Source organism: Symphalangus syndactylus, chromosome 21, assembly GCF_028878055.3.
Source record: "Symphalangus syndactylus isolate Jambi chromosome 21, NHGRI_mSymSyn1-v2.1_pri, whole genome shotgun sequence".
NCBI classification, from domain to species: Eukaryota; Metazoa; Chordata; class Mammalia; order Primates; family Hylobatidae; genus Symphalangus; species Symphalangus syndactylus.
Genome location: NC_072443.2, coordinates 36405704 through 36424454, shown reverse-complemented (window position 1 = coordinate 36424454; position 18751 = coordinate 36405704). Strand labels below are relative to the sequence as shown.

Here is an 18751-nt window from a genome sequence, read left to right as displayed (position 1 = left end):
CCCGGACGGGGCAGCCGGGCAGAGGCGCTCCTCACTTCTTCCCGGGCGGGGCGGCCGGGCAGAGGCGCTCCTCACTTCCTCCCGGGCGGGGCGGCCGGGCAGAGGCGCTCCTCACTTCCTCCCGGACGGGGCGGCCGGGCAGAGGCGCTCCTCACTTCTTCCCGGACGGGGCGGCCGGGCAGAGGCGCTCCTCACTTCTTCCCGGACGGGGCGGCCGGGCAGAGGCGCTCCTCACTTCTTCCCGGACGGGGCGGCCGGGCAGAGGCGCTCCTCACTTCTTCCCGGACGGGGCGGCCGGGCAGAGGCGCTCCTCACTTCTTCCCGGACGGGGCGGCCGGGCAGAGGCGCTCCTCACTTCTTCCCGGACGGGGCGGCCGGGCAGAGGCGCTCCTCACTTCTTCCCGGACGGGGCGGCCGGGCAGAGGCGCTCCTCACTTCTTCCCGGATGGGGCGGCCGGGCAGAGGCGCTGCTCACTTCGCAGACGGGGCGGCCGGGCAGAGGCGCTCCTCACTTCCCAGACGGGGCCGCCGGGCAGAGGCGCTCCTCACTTCCCAGACGGTGGGTGGCCGGGCAGAGGGGCTCCTCACTTCCCAGACGGTGGGTGGCCGGGCAGAGGCGCTCCTCACTTCCCAGACGATGGGTGGCCGGGCAGAGGCGCTCCTCACTTCTTCCCGGATGGGGCGGCCGGGCAGAGGCACTCCTCACTTCTTCCCGGATGGGGAGCCCGGGCAGAGGCGCTCCTCATTTCATCCCGGACGGGGCAGCCGGGCAGAGGCGCTCCTCACTTCCCAGACGGGGCGGCCGGGCAGAGGCGCTCCTCACTTCTTCCCGGGCGGGGCGGCCGGGCAGAGGCGCTCCTCACTTCTTCCCGGGCGGGGCGGCCGGGCAGAGGCGCTCCTCACTTCTTCCCGGGCGGGGCGGCCGGGCAGAGGCGCTCCTCACTTCTTCCCGGGCGGGGCGGCCGGGCAGAGGCGCTCCTCACTTCTTCCCGGACGGGGCGGCCGGGCAGAGGCGCTCCTCACTTCTTCCCGGACGGGGCGGCCGGGCAGAGGTGCTCCTCACTTCCTCCCGGACGGGGAGGCCGGGCAGAGGCGCTCCTCACCTCCCATACGATGGGAGGCCGGGCAGAGGCTCTCCTCACTTCCCAGATGATGGGTGGCCGGGCAGAGGCGCTCCTCACTTCCCAGACGGGGCGGCCGGGCAGAGGCGCTCCTCACTTCCCAGACAGGGTGGCGGGGCAGAGGCGCTCCTCACTTCCCAGACGCTGGGTGGCCGGGCAGAGGCGCTCCTCACTTCCCAGACGGTGGGTGGCCGGGCAGAGGCGCTCCTCACTTCCCAGACGATGGGTGGCCGGGCAGAGGCGCTCCTCACTTCTTCCCGGATGGGGCGGCCGGGCAGAGGCACTCCTCACTTCTTCCCGGATGGGGCGCCCGGGCAGAGGCGCTCCTCATTTCTTCCCGGACGGGGCAGCGGCAGAGGCGCTCACTTCCCAGACGGGGCGGCCAGGCAGAGGTGCTCCTCACTTCCCAGACGGGGCGGCCAGGCAGAGGCGCTCCTCACTTCTTCCCGGACGGGGCGGCCGGGCAGAGGCGCTCCTCACTTCTTCCCGGACGGGGCGGCCGGGCAGAGGCGCTCCTCACTTCTTCCCGGACGGGGCGCCCAGGCAGAGGCGCTCCTCACTTCTTCCCGGACGGGGCGGCCGGGCAGAGGCGCTCCTCACTTCTTCCCGGACTGGGTGGCCGGGCAGAGGCGCTGCTCACTTCCCGGACGGGGCGGCCGGGCAGAGGCGCTCCTCACTTCCCGGACGGGGCGGCCGGGCAGAGGCGCTCCTCACTTCCCAGACGATGGGTGGCTGTGCAGAGGCGCTCCTCACTTCTTCCCGGATGGGGCGCCCGGACAGAGGCGCTCCTCAGTTCTTCCCGGACGGGGCGGCCGGGCAGAGGCGCTCCTCACTTCTTCCCGGACGGGGCGGCCGGGCAGAGGCGCTCCTCACTTCTTCCCGGACGGGGCGGCCGGGCAGAGGCGCTCCTCACTTCTTCCCGGACGGGGCGGCCGGGCAGAGGCGCTCCTCACTTCTTCCCGGACGGGGCGGCCGGGCAGAGGCGCTCCTCACTTCTTCCCGGATGGGGCGGCCGGGCAGAGGCGCTGCTCACTTCGCAGACGGGGCGGCCGGGCAGAGGCGCTCCTCACTTCCCAGACGGGGCCGCCGGGCAGAGGCGCTCCTCACTTCCCAGACGGTGGGTGGCCGGGCAGAGGGGCTCCTCACTTCCCAGACGGTGGGTGGCCGGGCAGAGGCGCTCCTCACTTCCCAGACGATGGGTGGCCGGGCAGAGGCACTCCTCACTTCTTCCCGGATGGGGCGGCCGGGCAGAGGCACTCCTCACTTCTTCCCGGATGGGGAGCCCGGGCAGAGGCACTCCTCATTTCATCCCGGATGGGGCAGCCGGGCAGAGGCGCTCCTCACTTCCCAGACGGGGCGGCCGGGCAGAGGCGCTCCTCACTTCTTCCCGGGCGGGGCGGCCGGGCAGAGGCGCTCCTCACTTCTTCCCGGCCGGGGCGGCCGGGCAGAGGCGCTCCTCACTTCTTCCCGGACGGGGCGGCCGGGCAGAGGCGCTCCTCACTTCCTCCCGGACGGGGAGGCCGGGCAGAGGCGCTCCTCACCTCCCAGACGATGGGAGGCCGGGCAGAGGCGCTCCTCACTTCCCAGATGATGGGTGGCCGGGCAGAGGCGCTCCTCACTTCCCAGACGGGGCGGCCGGGCAGAGGCGCTCCTCACTTCCCAGACAGGGTGGCGGGGCAGAGGCGCTCCTCACTTCCCAGACGCTGGGTGGCCGAGCAGAGGCGCTCCTCACTTCCCAGACGGTGGGTGGCCGGGCAGAGGCGCTCCTCACTTCTTCCCGGATGGGGCGGCCGGGCAGAGGCACTCCTCACTTCTTCCCGGATGGGGTGCCCGGGCAGAGGCGCTCCTCATTTCTTCCCGGACGGGGCAGCGGCAGAGGCGCTCCTCACTTCCCAGACGGGGCGGCCGGGTAGAGGCGCTCCTCACTTCTTCCCGGACGGGGTGCCCGGGCAGAGGCGCTCCTCATTTCTTCTCGGACGGGGCGGCCGGGCAGAGGCGCTCCTCACTTCCCAGACGAGGCGGCCAGGCAGAGGCGCTCCTCACTTCCCAGACGGGGCGGCCAGGCAGAGGCGCTCCTCACTTCTTCCTGGATGGGGCGCCCGGGCAGAGGCGCTCCTCACTTCTTCCCGGACGGGGCGGCCGGGCAGAGGCGCTCCTCACTTCTTCCCGGACGGGGTGGCCGGGCAGAGGCGCTGCTCACTTCCCGGACGGGGCGGCCGGGCAGAGGCGCTCCTCACTTCCCAGACGGGGCGGCCGGGCAGAGGCGCTCCTCACTTCCCAGACGGTGGGTGGCCGGGCAGAGGCGCTCCTCACTTCCCAGACGATGGGTGGCTGTGCAGAGGCGCTCCTCACTTCTTCCCGGACGGGGCGGCCGGGCAGAGGCGCTCCTCACTTCTTCCCGGATGGGGCGGCCGGGCAGAGGCGCTGCTCACTTCGCAGACGGGGCGGCCGGGCAGAGGCGCTCCTCACTTCCCAGACGGGGCCGCCGGGCAGAGGCGCTCCTCACTTCCCAGACGGTGGGTGGCCGGGCAGAGGGGCTCCTCACTTCCCAGACGGTGGGTGGCCGGGCAGAGGCGCTCCTCACTTCCCAGACGGGGCGGCCGGGCAGAGGCGCTCCACACTTCTTCCCGGGCGGGGCGGCCGGGCAGAGGCGCTCCTCACTTCTTCCCGGACGGGGCGGCCGGGCAGAGGCGCTCCTCACTTCTTCCCGGGCGGGGCGGCCGGGCAGAGGCGCTTCTCACTTCTTCCCGGATGGGGCGGCCGGGCAGAGGCGCTCCTCACTTCTTCCCGGACGGGGCGGCCGGGCAGAGGCGCTCCTCACTTCCTCCCGGACGGGGAGGCCGGGCAGAGGCGCTCCTCACCTCCCAGACGATGGGAGGCCGGGCAGAGGCGCTCCTCACTTCCCAGATGATGGGTGGCCGGGCAGAGGCGCTCCTCACTACCCAGACGGGGCGGCCGGGCAGAGGTGCTCCTCACTTCCCAGACAGGGTGGCGGGGCAGAGGCGCTCCTCACTTCCCAGACGCTGGGTGGCCAGACAGAGGCGCTCCTCACTTCCCAGACGGTGGGTGGCCGGGCAGAGGCGCTCCTCACTTCCCAGACGATGGGTGGCCGGGCAGAGGCGCTCCTCACTTCTTCCCGGATGGGGCGGCCGGGCAGAGGCACTCCTTACTTCTTCCCGGATGGGGCGCCCGGGCAGAGGCGCTCCTCATTTCTTCCCAGACGGGGCGGCCGGGCAGAGGCGCTCCTCATTTCTTCTCGGACGGGGCGGCCGGGCAGAGGCGCTCCTCACTTCCCAGACGGGGCGGCCAGGCAGAGGCGCTCCTCACTTCCCAGACGGGGCGGCCAGGCAGAGGCGCTCCTCACTTCTTCCCGGACGGGGCGGCCGGGCAGAGGCGCTCCTCACTTCTTCCCGGACGGGGCGGCCGGGCAGAAGCGCTCCTCACTTCTTCCCGGACGGGGCGCCCGGGCAGAGGCGCTCCTCACTTCTTCCCGGACGGGGCGGCCGGGCAGAGGCGCTCCTCACTTCTTCCCGGACGGGGCGGCCGGGCAGAGGCGCTGCTCACTTCGCAGACGGGGCGGCCGGGCAGAGGCGCTCCTCACTTCCCAGACGGGGCCGCCGGGCAGAGGCGCTCCTCACTTCCCAGACGGTGGGTGGCCGGGCAGAGGGGCTCCTCACTTCCCAGACGGTGGGTGGCCGGGCAGAGGCGCTCCTCACTTCCCAGACGGGGCGGCCGGGCAGAGGCGCTCCACACTTCTTCCCGGGCGGGGCGGCCGGGCAGAGGTGCTCCTCACTTCCCAGACGGGGCGGCCGGGCAGAGGCGCTCCACACTTCTTCCCGGGCGGGGCGGCCGGGCAGAGGCGCTCCTCACTTCTTCCCGGACGGGGCGGCCGGGCAGAGGCGCTCCTCACTTCTTCCCGGGCGGGGCGGCCGGGCAGAGGCGCTTCTCACTTCTTCCCGGGCGGGTCGGCCGGGCAGAGGCGCTCCTCACTTCTTCCCGGATGGGGCGGCCGGGCAGAGGCGCTCCTCACTTCTTCCCGGACGGGGCGGCCGGGCAGAGGCGCTCCTCACTTCCTCCCGGACGGGGAGGCCGGGCAGAGGCGCTCCTCACCTCCCAGACGATGGGAGGCCGGGCAGAGGCGCTCCTCACTTCCCAGATGATGGGTGGCCAGGCAGAGGCGCTCCTCACTACCCAGACGGGGCGGCCGGGCAGAGGTGCTCCTCACTTCCCAGACAGGGTGGCGGGGCAGAGGCGCTCCTCACTTCCCAGACGCTGGGTGGCCAGACAGAGGCGCTCCTCACTTCCCAGACGGTGGGTGGCCGGGCAGAGGCGCTCCTCACTTCCCAGACGATGGGTGGCCGGGCAGAGGCGCTCCTCACTTCTTCCCGGATGGGGCGGCCGGGCAGAGGCACTCCTCACTTCTTCCCGGATGGGGCGCCCGGGCAGAGGCGCTCCTCATTTCTTCCCAGACGGGGCGGCCGGGCAGAGGCGCTCCTCATTTCTTCTCGGACGGGGCGGCCGGGCAGAGGCGCTCCTCACTTCCCAGACGGGGCGGCCAGGCAGAGGCGCTCCTCACTTCCCAGACGGGGCGGCCAGGCAGAGGCGCTCCTCACTTCTTCCCGGACGGGGCGGCCGGGCAGAGGCGCTCCTCACTTCTTCCCGGACGGGGCGCCCGGGCAGAGGCGCTCCTCACTTCTTCCCGGACGGGGCGGCCGGGCAGAGGCGCTCCTCACTTCTTCCCGGACGGGGCGGCCGGGCAGAGGCGCTGCTCACTTCCCGGACGGGGCGGCCGGGCAGAGGCGCTCCTCACTTCCCGGACGGGGCGGCCGGGCAGAGGCGCTCCTCACTTCCCAGACGGTGGGTGGCCGGGCAGAGGCGCTCCTCACTTCCCAGACGATGGGTGGCTGTGCAGAGGCGCTCCTCACTTCTTCCCGGATGGGGCGCCCGGACAGAGGCGCTCCTCAGTTCTTCCCGGACGGGGCGGCCGGGCAGAGGCCCTCCTCACTTCTTCCCGGACGGGGCGGCCGGGCAGAGGCGCTCCTCACTTCTTCCCGGACGGGGCGGCCGGGCAGAGGCGCTCCTCACTTCTTCCCGGATGGGGCGGCCGGGCAGAGGCGCTGCTCACTTCGCAGACGGGGCGGCCGGGCAGAGGCGCTCCTCACTTCCCAGACGGTGGGTGGCCGGGCAGAGGGGCTCCTCACTTCCCAGACGGTGGGTGGCCCGGCAGAGGCGCTCCTCACTTCCCAGACGGTGGGTGGCCGGGCAGAGGCGCTCCTCACTTCCCAGACGGGGCGGCCGGGCAGAGGCGCTCCTCATTTCTTCTCGGACGGGGCGGCCGGGCAGAGGCGCTCCTCACTTCCCAGACGGGGCGGCCAGGCAGAGGCGCTCCTCACTTCCCAGACCGGGCGGCCAGGCAGAGGCGCTCCTCACTTCTTCCCGGACGGGGCGGCCGGGCAGAGGCGCTCCTCACTTCTTCCCGGACGGGGCGCCCGGGCAGAGGCGCTCCTCACTTCTTCCCGGACGGGGCGGCCGGGCAGAGGCGCTCCTCACTTCTTCCCGGACGGGGCGGCCGGGCAGAGGCGCTGCTCACTTCCCGGACGGGGCGGCCGGGCAGAGGCGCTCCTCACTTCCCGGACGGGGCGGCCGGGCAGAGGCGCTCCTCACTTCCCAGACGGTGGGTGGCCGGGCAGAGGCGCTCCTCACTTCCCAGACGATGGGTGGCTGTGCAGAGGCGCTCCTCACTTCTTCCCGGATGGGGCGCCCGGACAGAGGCGCTCCTCAGTTCTTCCCGGACGGGGCGGCCGGGCAGAGGCCCTCCTCACTTCTTCCCGGACGGGGCGGCCGGGCAGAGGCGCTCCTCACTTCTTCCCGGACGGGGCGGCCGGGCAGAGGCGCTCCTCACTTCTTCCCGGATGGGGCGGCCGGGCAGAGGCGCTGCTCACTTCGCAGACGGGGCGGCCGGGCAGAGGCGCTCCTCACTTCCCAGACGGTGGGTGGCCGGGCAGAGGGGCTCCTCACTTCCCAGACGGTGGGTGGCCCGGCAGAGGCGCTCCTCACTTCCCAGACGGTGGGTGGCCGGGCAGAGGCGCTCCTCACTTCCCAGACGGGGCGGCCGGGCAGAGGCGCTCCACACTTCTTCCCGGGCGGGGCGGCCGGGCAGAGGTGCTCCTCACTTCCCAGACGGGGCCGCCGGGCAGAGGCGCTCCTCACTTCCCAGACGGTGGGTGGCCGGGCAGAGGGGCTCCTCACTTCCCAGACGGTGGGTGGCCGGGCAGAGGCGCTCCTCACTTCCCAGACGATGGGTGGCCGGGCAGAGGCACTCCTCACTTCTTCCCGGATGGGGCGGCCGGGCAGAGGCACTCCTCACTTCTTCCCGGATGGGGAGCCCGGGCAGAGGCGCTCCTCATTTCATCCCGGATGGGGCAGCCGGGCAGAGGCGCTCCTCACTTCCCAGACGGGGCGGCCGGGCAGAGGCGCTCCTCACTTCTTCCCGGGCGGGGCGGCCGGGCAGAGGCGCTCCTCACTTCTTCCCGGCCGGGGCGGCCGGGCAGAGGCGCTCCTCACTTCTTCCCGGACGGGGCGGCCGGGCAGAGGCGCTCCTCACTTCCTCCCGGATGGGGAGGCCGGGCAGAGGCGCTCCTCACCTCCCAGACGATGGGAGGCCGGGCAGAGGCGCTCCTCACTTCCCAGATGATGGGTGGCCGGGCAGAGGCGCTCCTCACTTCCCAGACGGGGCGGCCGGGCAGAGGCGCTCCTCACTTCCCAGACAGGTTGGCGGGGCAGAGGCGCTCCTCACTTCCCAGACGCTGGGTGGCCGAGCAGAGGCGCTCCTCACTTCCCAGACGGTGGGTGGCCGGGCAGAGGCGCTCCTCACTTCTTCCCGGATGGGGCGGCCGGGCAGAGGCACTCCTCACTTCTTCCCGGACGGGGTGCCCGGGCAGAGGCGCTCCTCATTTCTTCTCGGACGGGGCGGCCGGGCAGAGGCGCTCCTCACTTCCCAGACGAGGCGGCCAGGCAGAGGCGCTCCTCACTTCCCAGACGGGGCGGCCAGGCAGAGGCGCTCCTCACTTCTTCCTGGACGGGGCGCCCGGGCAGAGGCGCTCCTCACTTCTTCCCGGACGGGGCGGCCGGGCAGAGGCGCTCCTCACTTCTTCCCGGACGGGGTGGCCGGGCAGAGGCGCTGCTCACTTCCCGGACGGGGCGGCCGGGCAGAGGCGCTCCTCACTTCCCAGACGGGGCGGCCGGGCAGAGGCGCTCCTCACTTCCCAGACGGTGGGTGGCCGGGCAGAGGCGCTCCTCACTTCCCAGACGATGGGTGGCTGTGCAGAGGCGCTCCTCACTTCTTCCCGGACGGGGCGGCCGGGCAGAGGCGCTCCTCACTTCTTCCCGGATGGGGCGGCCGGGCAGAGGCGCTGCTCACTTCGCAGACGGGGCGGCCGGGCAGAGGCGCTCCTCACTTCCCAGACGGGGCGGCCGGGCAGAGGCGCTCCTCACTTCTTCCCGGACGGGGCGCCCGGGCAGAGGCGCTCCTCACTTCTTCCCGGACGGGGCGGCCGGGCAGAGGCCCTCCTCACTTCTTCCCGGACGGGGCGGCCGGGCAGAGGCGCTGCTCACTTCCCGGACGGGGCGGCCGGGCAGAGGCGCTCCTCACTTCCCGGACGGGGCGGCCGGGCAGAGGCGCTCCTCACTTCCCAGACGGTGGGTGGCCGGGCAGAGGCGCTCCTCACTTCCCAGACGATGGGTGGCTGTGCAGAGGCGCTCCTCACTTCTTCCCGGATGGGGCGCCCGGACAGAGGCGCTCCTCATTTCTTCCCGGACGGGGCGGCCGGGCAGAGGCCCTCCTCACTTCTTCCCGGACGGGGCGGCCGGGCAGAGGCGCTCCTCACTTCTTCCCGGACGGGGCGGCCGGGCAGAGGCGCTCCTCACTTCTTCCCGGATGGGGCGGCCGGGCAGAGGCGCTGCTCACTTCGCAGACGGGGCGGCCGGGCAGAGGCGCTCCTCACTTCCCAGACGGTGGGTGGCCGGGCAGAGGGGCTCCTCACTTCCCAGACGGTGGGTGGCTGGGCAGAGGGGCTCCTCACTTCCCAGACGGTGGGTGGCCGGGCAGAGGCGCTCCTCACTTCCCAGACGATGGGTGGCTGGGCAGAGGCGCTCCTCACTTCTTCCCGGATGGGGCGGCCGGGCAGAGGCACTCCTCACTTCTTCCCGGATGGGGAGCCCGGGCAGAGGCGCTCCTCATTTCATCCCGGACGGGGCAGCCGGGCAGAGGCGCTCCTCACTTCCCAGACGGGGCGGCCGGGCAGAGGCGCTCCTCACTTCTTCCCGGACGGGGCGGCCGGGCAGAGGCACTCCTCACTTCCTCCCGGACGGGGAGGCCGGGCAGAGGCGCTCCTCACCTCCCAGACGATGGGAGGCCGGGCAGAGGCGCTCCTCACTTCCCAGATGATGGGTGGCCGGGCAGAGGCGCTCCTCACTTCCCAGACGGGGCGGCGGGGCAGAGGCGCTCCTCACTTCCCAGACGCTGGGTGGCCGGGCAGAGGCGCTCCTCACTTCCCAGATGGTGGGTGGCCGGGCAGAGGCGCTCCTCACTTCCCAGACGATGGGTGGCCGGGCAGAGGCGCTCCTCACTTCTTCCCGCATGGGGCGGCCGGGCAGAGGCACTCCTCACTTCTTCCCGGATGGGGCGCCCGGGCAGAGGCGCTCCTCATTTCTTCCCGGACGGGGCAGCGGCAGAGGCGCTCCTCACTTCCCAGACGGGGCGGCCGGGTAGAGGCGCTCCTCACTTCTTCCCGGACGGGGTGCCCGGGCAGAGGCGCTCCTCATTTCTTCTCGGACGGGGCGGCCGGGCAGAGGCGCTCCTCACTTCCCAGACAGGGCGGCCAGGCAGAGGCGCTCCTCACTTCTTCCCGGACGGGGCGGCCGGGCAGAGGCGCTCCTCACTTCTTCCCGGACGGGGCGGCCGGGCAGAGGCGCTCCTCACTTCTTCCCGGACGGGGCGGCCGGGCAGAGGCGCTCCTCACTTCTTCCCGGACGGGGCGCCCGGGCAGAGGCGCTCCTCACTTCTTCCCGGACGGGGCGGCCGGGCAGAGGCGCTCCTCACTTCTTCCCGGACGGGGTGGCCGGGCAGAGGCGCTGCTCACTTCCCGGACGGGGCGGCCGGGCAGAGGCGCTCCTCACTTCCCAGACGGTGGGTGGCCGGGCAGAGGCGCTCCTCACTTCTTCTCGGACGGGGCGGCCGGGCAGAGGCGCACCTCACTTTTTCCCGGACGGGGCGGCCGGGCAGAGGCGCTCCTCAGTTCTTCCCGGACGGGGCGGCCGGGCAGAGGCGCTCCTCACTTCTTCCCGGACGGGGCGGCCGGGCAGAGGCGCTCCTCACTTCTTCCCGGACGGGGCGGCCGGGCAGAGGCGCTCCTCACTTCTTCCCGGACGGGGCGGCCGGGCAGAGGCGCTCCTCACTTCTTCCCGGATGGGGCGGCCGGGCAGAGGCGCTGCTCACTTCGCAGACGGGGCGGCCGGGCAGAGGCGCTCCTCACTTCCCAGACGGTGGGTGGCCGGGCAGAGGGGCTCCTCACTTCCCAGACGGTGGGTGGCCGGGCAGAGGCGCTCCTCACTTCCCAGACGATGGGTGGCCGGGCAGAGGCGCTCCTCACTTCTTCCCGGATGGGGCGGCCGGGCAGAGGCGCTCCTCACTTCTTCCCGGATGGGGAGCCCGGGCAGAGGCGCTCCTCATTTCATCCCGGACGGGGCAGCCGGGCAGAGGCGCTCCTCACTTCCCAGACGGGGCGGCCGGGCAGAGGCGCTCCTCACTTCTTCCCGGGCGGGGCGGCCGGGCAGAGGCGCTCCTCACTTCTTCCCGGGCGGGGCGGCCGGGCAGAGGCGCTCCTCACTTCTTCCCGGGCGGGGCGGCCGGGCAGAGGCGCTCCTCACTTCTTCCCGGGCGGGGCGGCCGGGCAGAGGCGCTCCTCACTTCTTCCCGGGCGGGGCGGCCGGGCAGAGGCGCTCCTCACTTCTTCCCGGACGGGGCGGCCGGGCAGAGGCGCTCCTCACTTCCTCCCGGACGGGGAGGCCGGGCAGAGGCGCTCCTCACCTCCCAGACGATGGGAGGCCGGGCAGAGGCGCTCCTCACTTCCCAGATGATGGGTGGCCGGGCAGAGGCGCTCCTCACTTCCCAGACGGGGCGGCCGGGCAGAGGCGCTCCTCACTTCCCAGACGATGGGTGGCCGGGCAGAGGCGCTCCTCACTTCCCAGACGCTGGGTGGCCGGGCAGAGGCGCTCCTCACTTCCCAGACGGTGGGTGGCCGGGCAGAGGCGCTCCTCACTTCCCAGACGATGGGTGGCCAGGCAGAGGCGCTCCTCACTTCTTCCCGCATGGGGCGGCCTGGCAGAGGCACTCCTCACTTCTTCCCGGATGGGGCGCCCAGGCAGAGGCGCTCCTCACTTCCCAGACGGGGCGGCCGGGTAGAGGCGCTCCTCACTTCTTCCCGGACGGGGTGCCCGGGCAGAGGCGCTCCTCACTTCTTCCCGGACGGGGCGCCCAGGCAGAGGCGCTCCTCACTTCTTCCCGGACGGGGCGGCCGGGCAGAGGCGCTCCTCACTTCTTCCCGGACTGGGTGGCCGGGCAGAGGCGCTGCTCACTTCCCGGACGGGGCGGCCGGGCAGAGGCGCTCCTCACTTCCCGGACGGGGCGGCCGGGCAGAGGTGCTCCTCACTTCCCAGACGATGGGTGGCTGTGCAGAGGCGCTCCTCACTTCTTCCCGGATGGGGCGCCCGGACAGAGGCGCTCCTCAGTTCTTCCCGGACGGGGCGGCCGGGCAGAGGCGCTCCTCACTTCTTCCCGGACGGGGCGGCCGGGCAGAGGCGCTCCTCACTTCTTCCCGGACGGGGCGGCCGGGCAGAGGCGCTCCTCACTTCTTCCCGGACGGGGCGGCCGGGCAGAGGCGCTCCTCACTTCTTCCCGGACGGGGCGGCCGGGCAGAGGCGCTCCTCACTTCTTCCCGGATGGGGCGGCCGGGCAGAGGCGCTCCTCACTTCTTCCCGGACGGGGCGGCCGGGCAGAGGCGCTCCTCACTTCTTCCCGGATGGGGCGGCCGGGCAGAGGCGCTGCTCACTTCGCAGACGGGGCGGCCGGGCAGAGGCGCTCCTCACTTCCCAGACGGGGCCGCCGGGCAGAGGCGCTCCTCACTTCCCAGACGGTGGGTGGCTGGGCAGAGGGGCTCCTCACTTCCCAGACGGTGGGTGGCCGGGCAGAGGCGCTCCTCACTTCCCAGACGATGGGTGGCCGGGCAGAGGCGCTCCTCACTTCTTCCCGGATGGGGCGGCCGGGCAGAGGCACTCCTCACTTCTTCCCGGATGGGGAGCCCGGGCAGAGGCGCTCCTCATTTCATCCCGGACGGGGCAGCCGGGCAGAGGCGCTCCTCACTTCCCAGACGGGGCGGCCGGGCAGAGGCGCTCCTCACTTCTTCCCGGGCGGGGCGGCCGGGCAGAGGCGCTCCTCACTTCTTCCCGGGCGGGGCGGCCGGGCAGAGGCGCTCCTCACTTCTTCCCGGGCGGGGCGGCCGGGCAGAGGCGCTTCTCACTTCTTCCCGGGCGGGGCGGCCGGGCAGAGGCGCTCCTCACTTCTTCCCGGACGGGGCGGCCGGGCAGAGGCGCTCCTCACTTCTTCCCGGACGGGGCAGCCGGGCAGAGGTGCTCCTCACTTCCTCCCGGACGGGGAGGCCGGGCAGAGGCGCTCCTCACCTCCCAGACGATGGGAGGCCGGGCAGAGGCGCTCCTCACTTCCCAGATGATGGGTGGCCGGGCAGAGGCGCTCCTCACTTCCCAGACGGGGCGGCCGGGCAGAGGCGCTCCTCACTTCCCAGACGATGGGTGGCCGGGCAGAGGCGCTCCTCACTTCTTCCCGGATGGGGCGGCCGGGCAGATGCACTCCTCACTTATTCCCGGATGGGGAGCCCGGGCAGAGGCGCTCCGCATTTCATCCCGGACCGGGCAGCCGGGCAGAGGCGCTCCTCACTTCCCAGACGGGGCGGCCGGGCAGAGGCGCTCCTCACTTCTTCCCGGGCGGGGCGGCCGGGCAGAGGCGCTCCTCACTTCTTCCCGGGCGGGGCGGCTGGGCAGAGGCGCTCCTCACTTCTTCCCGGGCGGGGCGGCCGGGCAGAGGCGCTTCTCACTTCTTCCCGGGCGGGGCGGCCTGGCAGAGGCGCTCCTCACTTCTTCCCGGACGGGGCGGCCGGGCAGAGGCGCTCCTCACTTCTTCCCGGACGGGGCGGCCGGGCAGAGGCGCTCCTCACTTCCTCCCGGACGGGGATGCCGGGCAGAGGCGCTCCTCACCTCCCAGACGATGGGAGGCCGGGCAGAGGCGCTCCTCACTTCCCAGATGATGGGTGGCCGGGCAGAGGCGCTCCTCACTTCCCAGACGGGGCGGCCGGGCAGAGGCGCTCCTCACTTCCCAGACGGGGTGGCGGGGCAGAGGCGCTCCTCACTTCCCAGACGCTGGGTGGCCGGGCAGAGGCGCTCCTCACTTCCCAGACGGTGGGTGGCCGGGCAGAGGCGCTCCTCACTTCCCAGACGATGGGTGGCCAGGCAGAGGCGCTCCTCACTTCTTCCCGCATGGGGCGGCCGGGCAGAGGCACTCCTCACTTCTTCCCGGATGGGGCGCCCAAGCAGAGGCGCTCCTCATTTCTTCCCGGACGGGGCAGCGGCAGAGGCGCTCCTCACTTCCCAGACGGGGCGGCCGGGTAGAGGCGCTCCTCACTTCTTCCCGGACGGGGTGCCCGGGCAGAGGCGCTCCTCATTTCTTCTCGGACGGGGCGGCCGGGCAGAGGCGCTCCTCACTTCCCAGACGGGGCGGCCAGGCAGAGGCGCTCCTCACTTCCCAGACGGGGCGGCCAGGCAGAGGCGCTCCTCACTTCTTCCCGGACGGGGCGGCCGGGCAGAGGCGCTCCTCACTTCTTCCCGGATGGGGCGCCTGGTCAGAGGCGCTCCTCACTTCTTCCCGGACGGGGCGGCCGGGCAGAGGCGCTCCTCACTTCTTCCCGGACTGGGTGGCCGGGCAGAGGCGCTGCTCTCTTCCCGGACGGGGCGGCCGGGCAGAGGCGCTCCTCACTTCCCAGACGGGGCGGCCGGGCAGAGGCGCTCCTCACTTCCCAGACGGTGGGTGGCCGGGCAGAGGCACTCCTCACTTCCCAGACGGTGGGTGGCCGGGCAGAGGCGCTCCTCACTTCTTCCCGGATAGGGCGGCCGGGCAGAGGCGCTCCTCACTTCTTCCCGGATGGGGCGCCCGGGCAGAGGCGCTCCTCATTTCTTCCCGGACGGGGCGGCCGGGCAGAGGCGCTCCTCACTTCCCAGACGGGGCGGCCGGGCAGAGGAGCTCCTCACTTCTTCCCGGACGGGGCGGCCGGGCAGAGGCGCTCCTCACTTCTTCCCGGACGGGGCGGCCGGGCAGAGGCGCTCCTCACTTCTTCCCGGGCGGGGCGGCCGGGCAGAGGCGCTCCTCACTTCTTCCCGGACGGGGCGGCCGGGCAGAGGCGCTCCTCACTTCCTCCCGGACGGGGCGGCTGGGCAGAGGCGCTCCCCACCTTCCAGATGGGGCGGCGGCCGGGCAGGGGCTGCAATCCCAGCACCCTGGCAGGCCAAGGCAGGCGGCCGGGGGTAGAGGCTGCCGCGAGGCCAGACCACGCCACCGCCCGCCAGCCCGGGCAACACCGGGCTCTGGGTGAGCGAGACTCCGTCTGTAGTCCCAGTACCTCGGGAGGCTGAGGCGGGCAGAGCACTCGGCGTCAGGAGCTGGCGACCAGCGTGGCCAAGAGGGCGAAGGCGTGCCTGCATCCGAAGGAGAAAAGGCAGGCAGCGGTGGTGGGCGCCGGCAGCCCCAGGGAGTCCGCGGCGCGGGCAGCAGCAAGCCGAGTAGATTGTAGCCTGGGCCAGAGAGGGGAAAGAGAGAAAGGGAGAGAGAGAGAGAGAGAGAGAGAGAGGGAGAGAGAGAGAGAGAGAGAGAGAGAGAAAGAGAGAAAGAGAGAAAGAAAGACAGGCCAATTAGCTTTTCTTAAACCCTGTCAGTTTTGGCTTATTCTCAGCTAAATAAACAGCCCAGATCACAAGATTATAGATACCTCTTTGCTTTTTTGTCCAACTGATAACATGTGTCTTTTTTTTTTCTTTTTTTTTAATTTGCCTGGTATGACTTTTTTGTTTCTTAGAGCAAACAGCTATCATTCCACATTTTCTCCTGGAATGATTTCCTCTTCTCTGGTTTTCTACCTTCCTTATCTGTCTGAATTATCAGAACACTAACTAATGCCATTGTGTCTGCTGTGACTACCATAGCGTTTTAAGATTACGCCCTCCCCTGGTAAAACTGTTGGCATGGCATAACAATCTATTATCTTGTGTTTCGGAAGTGGAGGGGATATATTTTATAATTTAACTGTTTTAATAAATATTTTGTAGTTATTGGGGAGTGGTGGGGGAGATAGTTTATAATGTAACTATTAAAAATTAATTCACTGACAGTAATAGGGTCGATTTCTTTACAAATGAAAATATGTTTTTCCTCTTTTGGTCTAATCGATCTACATTAATAACTTTTTTTTTTTTTTTTTGGCTTCTAGGCATGCTGAGGTGATGAAGAAAATCATTGAGACTGTTGCAGAAGGAGGGGGAGAACTTGGAGTTCATATGTATCCTTCCCTATGTAAGATTAGTGGCAAAATGGCTGTTAGGATTTTTTTTTTTTTTTTTTTTTTTTGAGAAATTTAGTGTAACCTTAATGACATAGTACCTATAACTTGTTTTAACTTCTCATCTGAAAATCCTAGTGGAAGTCTTTATTTAGAAAATGTTATATTGTGATAGTTATGCCTTGCTTGGTTGATTAGAACATGTCCCCATGTGTAGCAGTAGCTCAGCCTTGTTACAGAGGTAACTACTAATTTAGAATAGTAGTATGAGTATCTTTTTCTTATGTACATTTCCAGTTTAACATGTTACCAAAAATATACTTTCCCATCAGGTAAAAGTAAAATTAGGTTGTGTCAGTCTGAGGTGTCTCTGAAGCAAATAATTCAGCTTAAACAAATATGCTAATTAAAAAGTAATGTACCATGTGAAGTGCTTTAGATATTCTTAAAATACAGTATGTTCGTTTTTCTCAAGACACTTGCACCTTTCTTGTATCTTATTACAGTTTTCCTACTCAGTTTTCTTGGATTGACAAAAGTAATAAATTCAAGTTAATGCCCAAGCAAACTGTTGGATCCTAAAGTACATGTACTCATGCACAGATTCATCAGAAACAGTCAAAATCAATGATTTACATGCCAGATAGCTTGAATTAGTTTGATGCTAGGTTAATACTTGACTTGGTCGTGGTTTCTGCTACTATGTGTTAGATTAGATGTGGAGACTAAGGCGCCACACCTAATCAGACTGAGGGGCATTGCTAATAAAGTGTGTCCCTAAGAAGAACTTTGAACTGATTTGATACTGAAACAAACCAAAAACTTCCAGTCCAAACCATATTTACTCCTGAAGTCCTATTATGCCTAACTGGCACATCTCTATGCTGGATGCTAGCTAGCAACTTGGAAGACTGTCTATATATAATTCATAATAGTAACTGGTTTCCCCCAATGAAAAGTAAGCTCTTAATGTTTTTAAGTGCAATGAACATAGAAAATATTTCAGAATTTAATTAAAGACAGTCCAGTAGAGCAGTCTTTGGCAAATACATATACTAACCTAGAATCAGTCTACTATATAAGATTTTCATTTAATTTTTTTCTCTTTTGCTACAGTACTTTTATATTCTGCCTCATTTTCTGACATAACTCTAGCAAACTTAAAGGAGTCTAGTAAATGAGTACATTTTGTACTCATTTAAACATGTATAGCTTTGTCCCGTTACTTTTATGTCAAAGTAATTGTGCTTATATGAACACCTACTCATTAAGAAGTTTCAAATTCAATATTAGAATGGTAGTCTTAAAGAGCCTCATGTTAAATAGACACAAATTTGCATAGTTGAATTCTTTAATAGACTTAAATTAAGATTTTGTGGGGTTTTTTGAGAAATTAATGGCTTAATAAAATGGATAATTACAGCATGGGCTTAAAACATAGAACTATTTACAAATCTTATTTTCCTTAGCTAAAAACCTTTAGGTATCTTCTTATTTTCTTGAAATTTGTACAAGCTGTCATTCCAACAATAGAATATGACTACACAAGACACTTCACAATGTAATGAAGAGAGCATAAAATCTATCCTAATTATTGGTTCTGATTTTTAAAGAATTAACCCATAGATGTGACCGTTGACCATATTCATCAATATATACAGTTTCTCTAATAAGGGACTTATGTTTATGCATTAAATAAAGATATGTTCCACTACCAGCCTTACTTGTTTAATAAAAATCAGTGCAAAGAGTCAGTTTTTCTTGCGTCTTATTAAAAGGTTATGATTTGATTTCCCCTATATAACAATAAGTGAAGACATCTGTCTTATATAGAATGATGACAGATTATTTTTGGTTTACATTTATGAGGAAGGTATTAAGTGTGTAATGGTCTCAAAACTAGGATTAGAAAATATGGTGTGCTAGACTGTCTTCTTTGTCTTCTTTGTTTGTTTTGTTTTCTCTCACCTTTTCCTGTTCTGCTAATAGTTAATATTTATGAAGCGCTTACTGTGTGCCATGAACTCTAAGTACTATTACGTACTTGTTTCCTAATTGTTAAGTTGATATTGATTTCACCAAAATTACTTTTTATTAAGGATTTGGGAATATTTCTTCTATTGTGATTGCCTGGTAGAATACTAGAATTTAAAGGGATAATAAGTTTATTCTGTCATGTCAGTTTATAGATCTTGGTATAGGAGTTTAGAAAGGCAAGTTTTCTGTTCTAGGATACATACTGCAAGCCAAGGAGGAAAACCTAAGCCCTTTATTCTCTTTATACCACTACATGCCTCATCTTTGTTCTTTCAGTAGTCTCCATAAAGTGGAATGGCTAATCTTGTCCATAGTTGTTTTATTTTCTCCTCATCATTTAAGAATACCCTCCTTGCTTTCTTTGTTTTCCTCCCTTTTCCAATCAATTATTGTATTGCAAGAAAATCCCCATAATGAAGGTAATGACTTGGAGGTATTGTGGTGTTTGATATGGTATAATATGGAGATAATAAACATGGACATCATCCTCTAATATACTTGAAAATATTCTGCTCGCTCGTGTAGCCAGAAAGCTGCTCTCCTTAAATTGATCTTTTAAACCGATTTTACTGGAATGTTTTATTTTTGAGTATCTTTAATTTACATTATCTCAGATATTAAATGTTATCACATTGTCAGCATTTTTCTCCCAGTTAAGTTTTGTCAAAAGTATAGGCATCTTCAATCCCTCAATTCATTTGTTGTTAAGTAGTCATATTTATCTCAGTCACCACTAGGTGGCATAAATAATTTTTTGGTCAAACCTTTTAAATTTCAGTATCTTTTTTACAGCTGAAATATTTGTATGGTTATCCAGTGTATAAACAAAAGCGGGTATGTTGATGGTATAATTGTGTTTTTATGAGTTCAGATTTATAGCACTCGTTGAAAACTGAGTTTTGATGAACAATAGATTTG

The 18751-nt window shown here is 64.9% G+C and overlaps 1 protein-coding gene across 1 annotated transcript in view; it reads left to right on the top strand.

Annotated features, from left to right (window-relative positions):
• ATG3 (autophagy related 3) overlaps window positions 1-17546 on the top strand; it is a 45435-nt gene extending 27889 nt beyond the window's left edge. Inside the window, exons 11-12 of the mRNA XM_055258999.2 lie at window positions 15728-15796; window positions 17280-17546. Coding sequence (XP_055114974.1) covers window positions 15728-15796; window positions 17280-17361 — 151 coding nt within the window. The 3' untranslated portion in view covers window positions 17362-17546. The remainder of the gene's footprint in view (window positions 1-15727; window positions 15797-17279) is intronic.
• Window positions 17547-18751: the final 1205 nt, after the last annotated feature.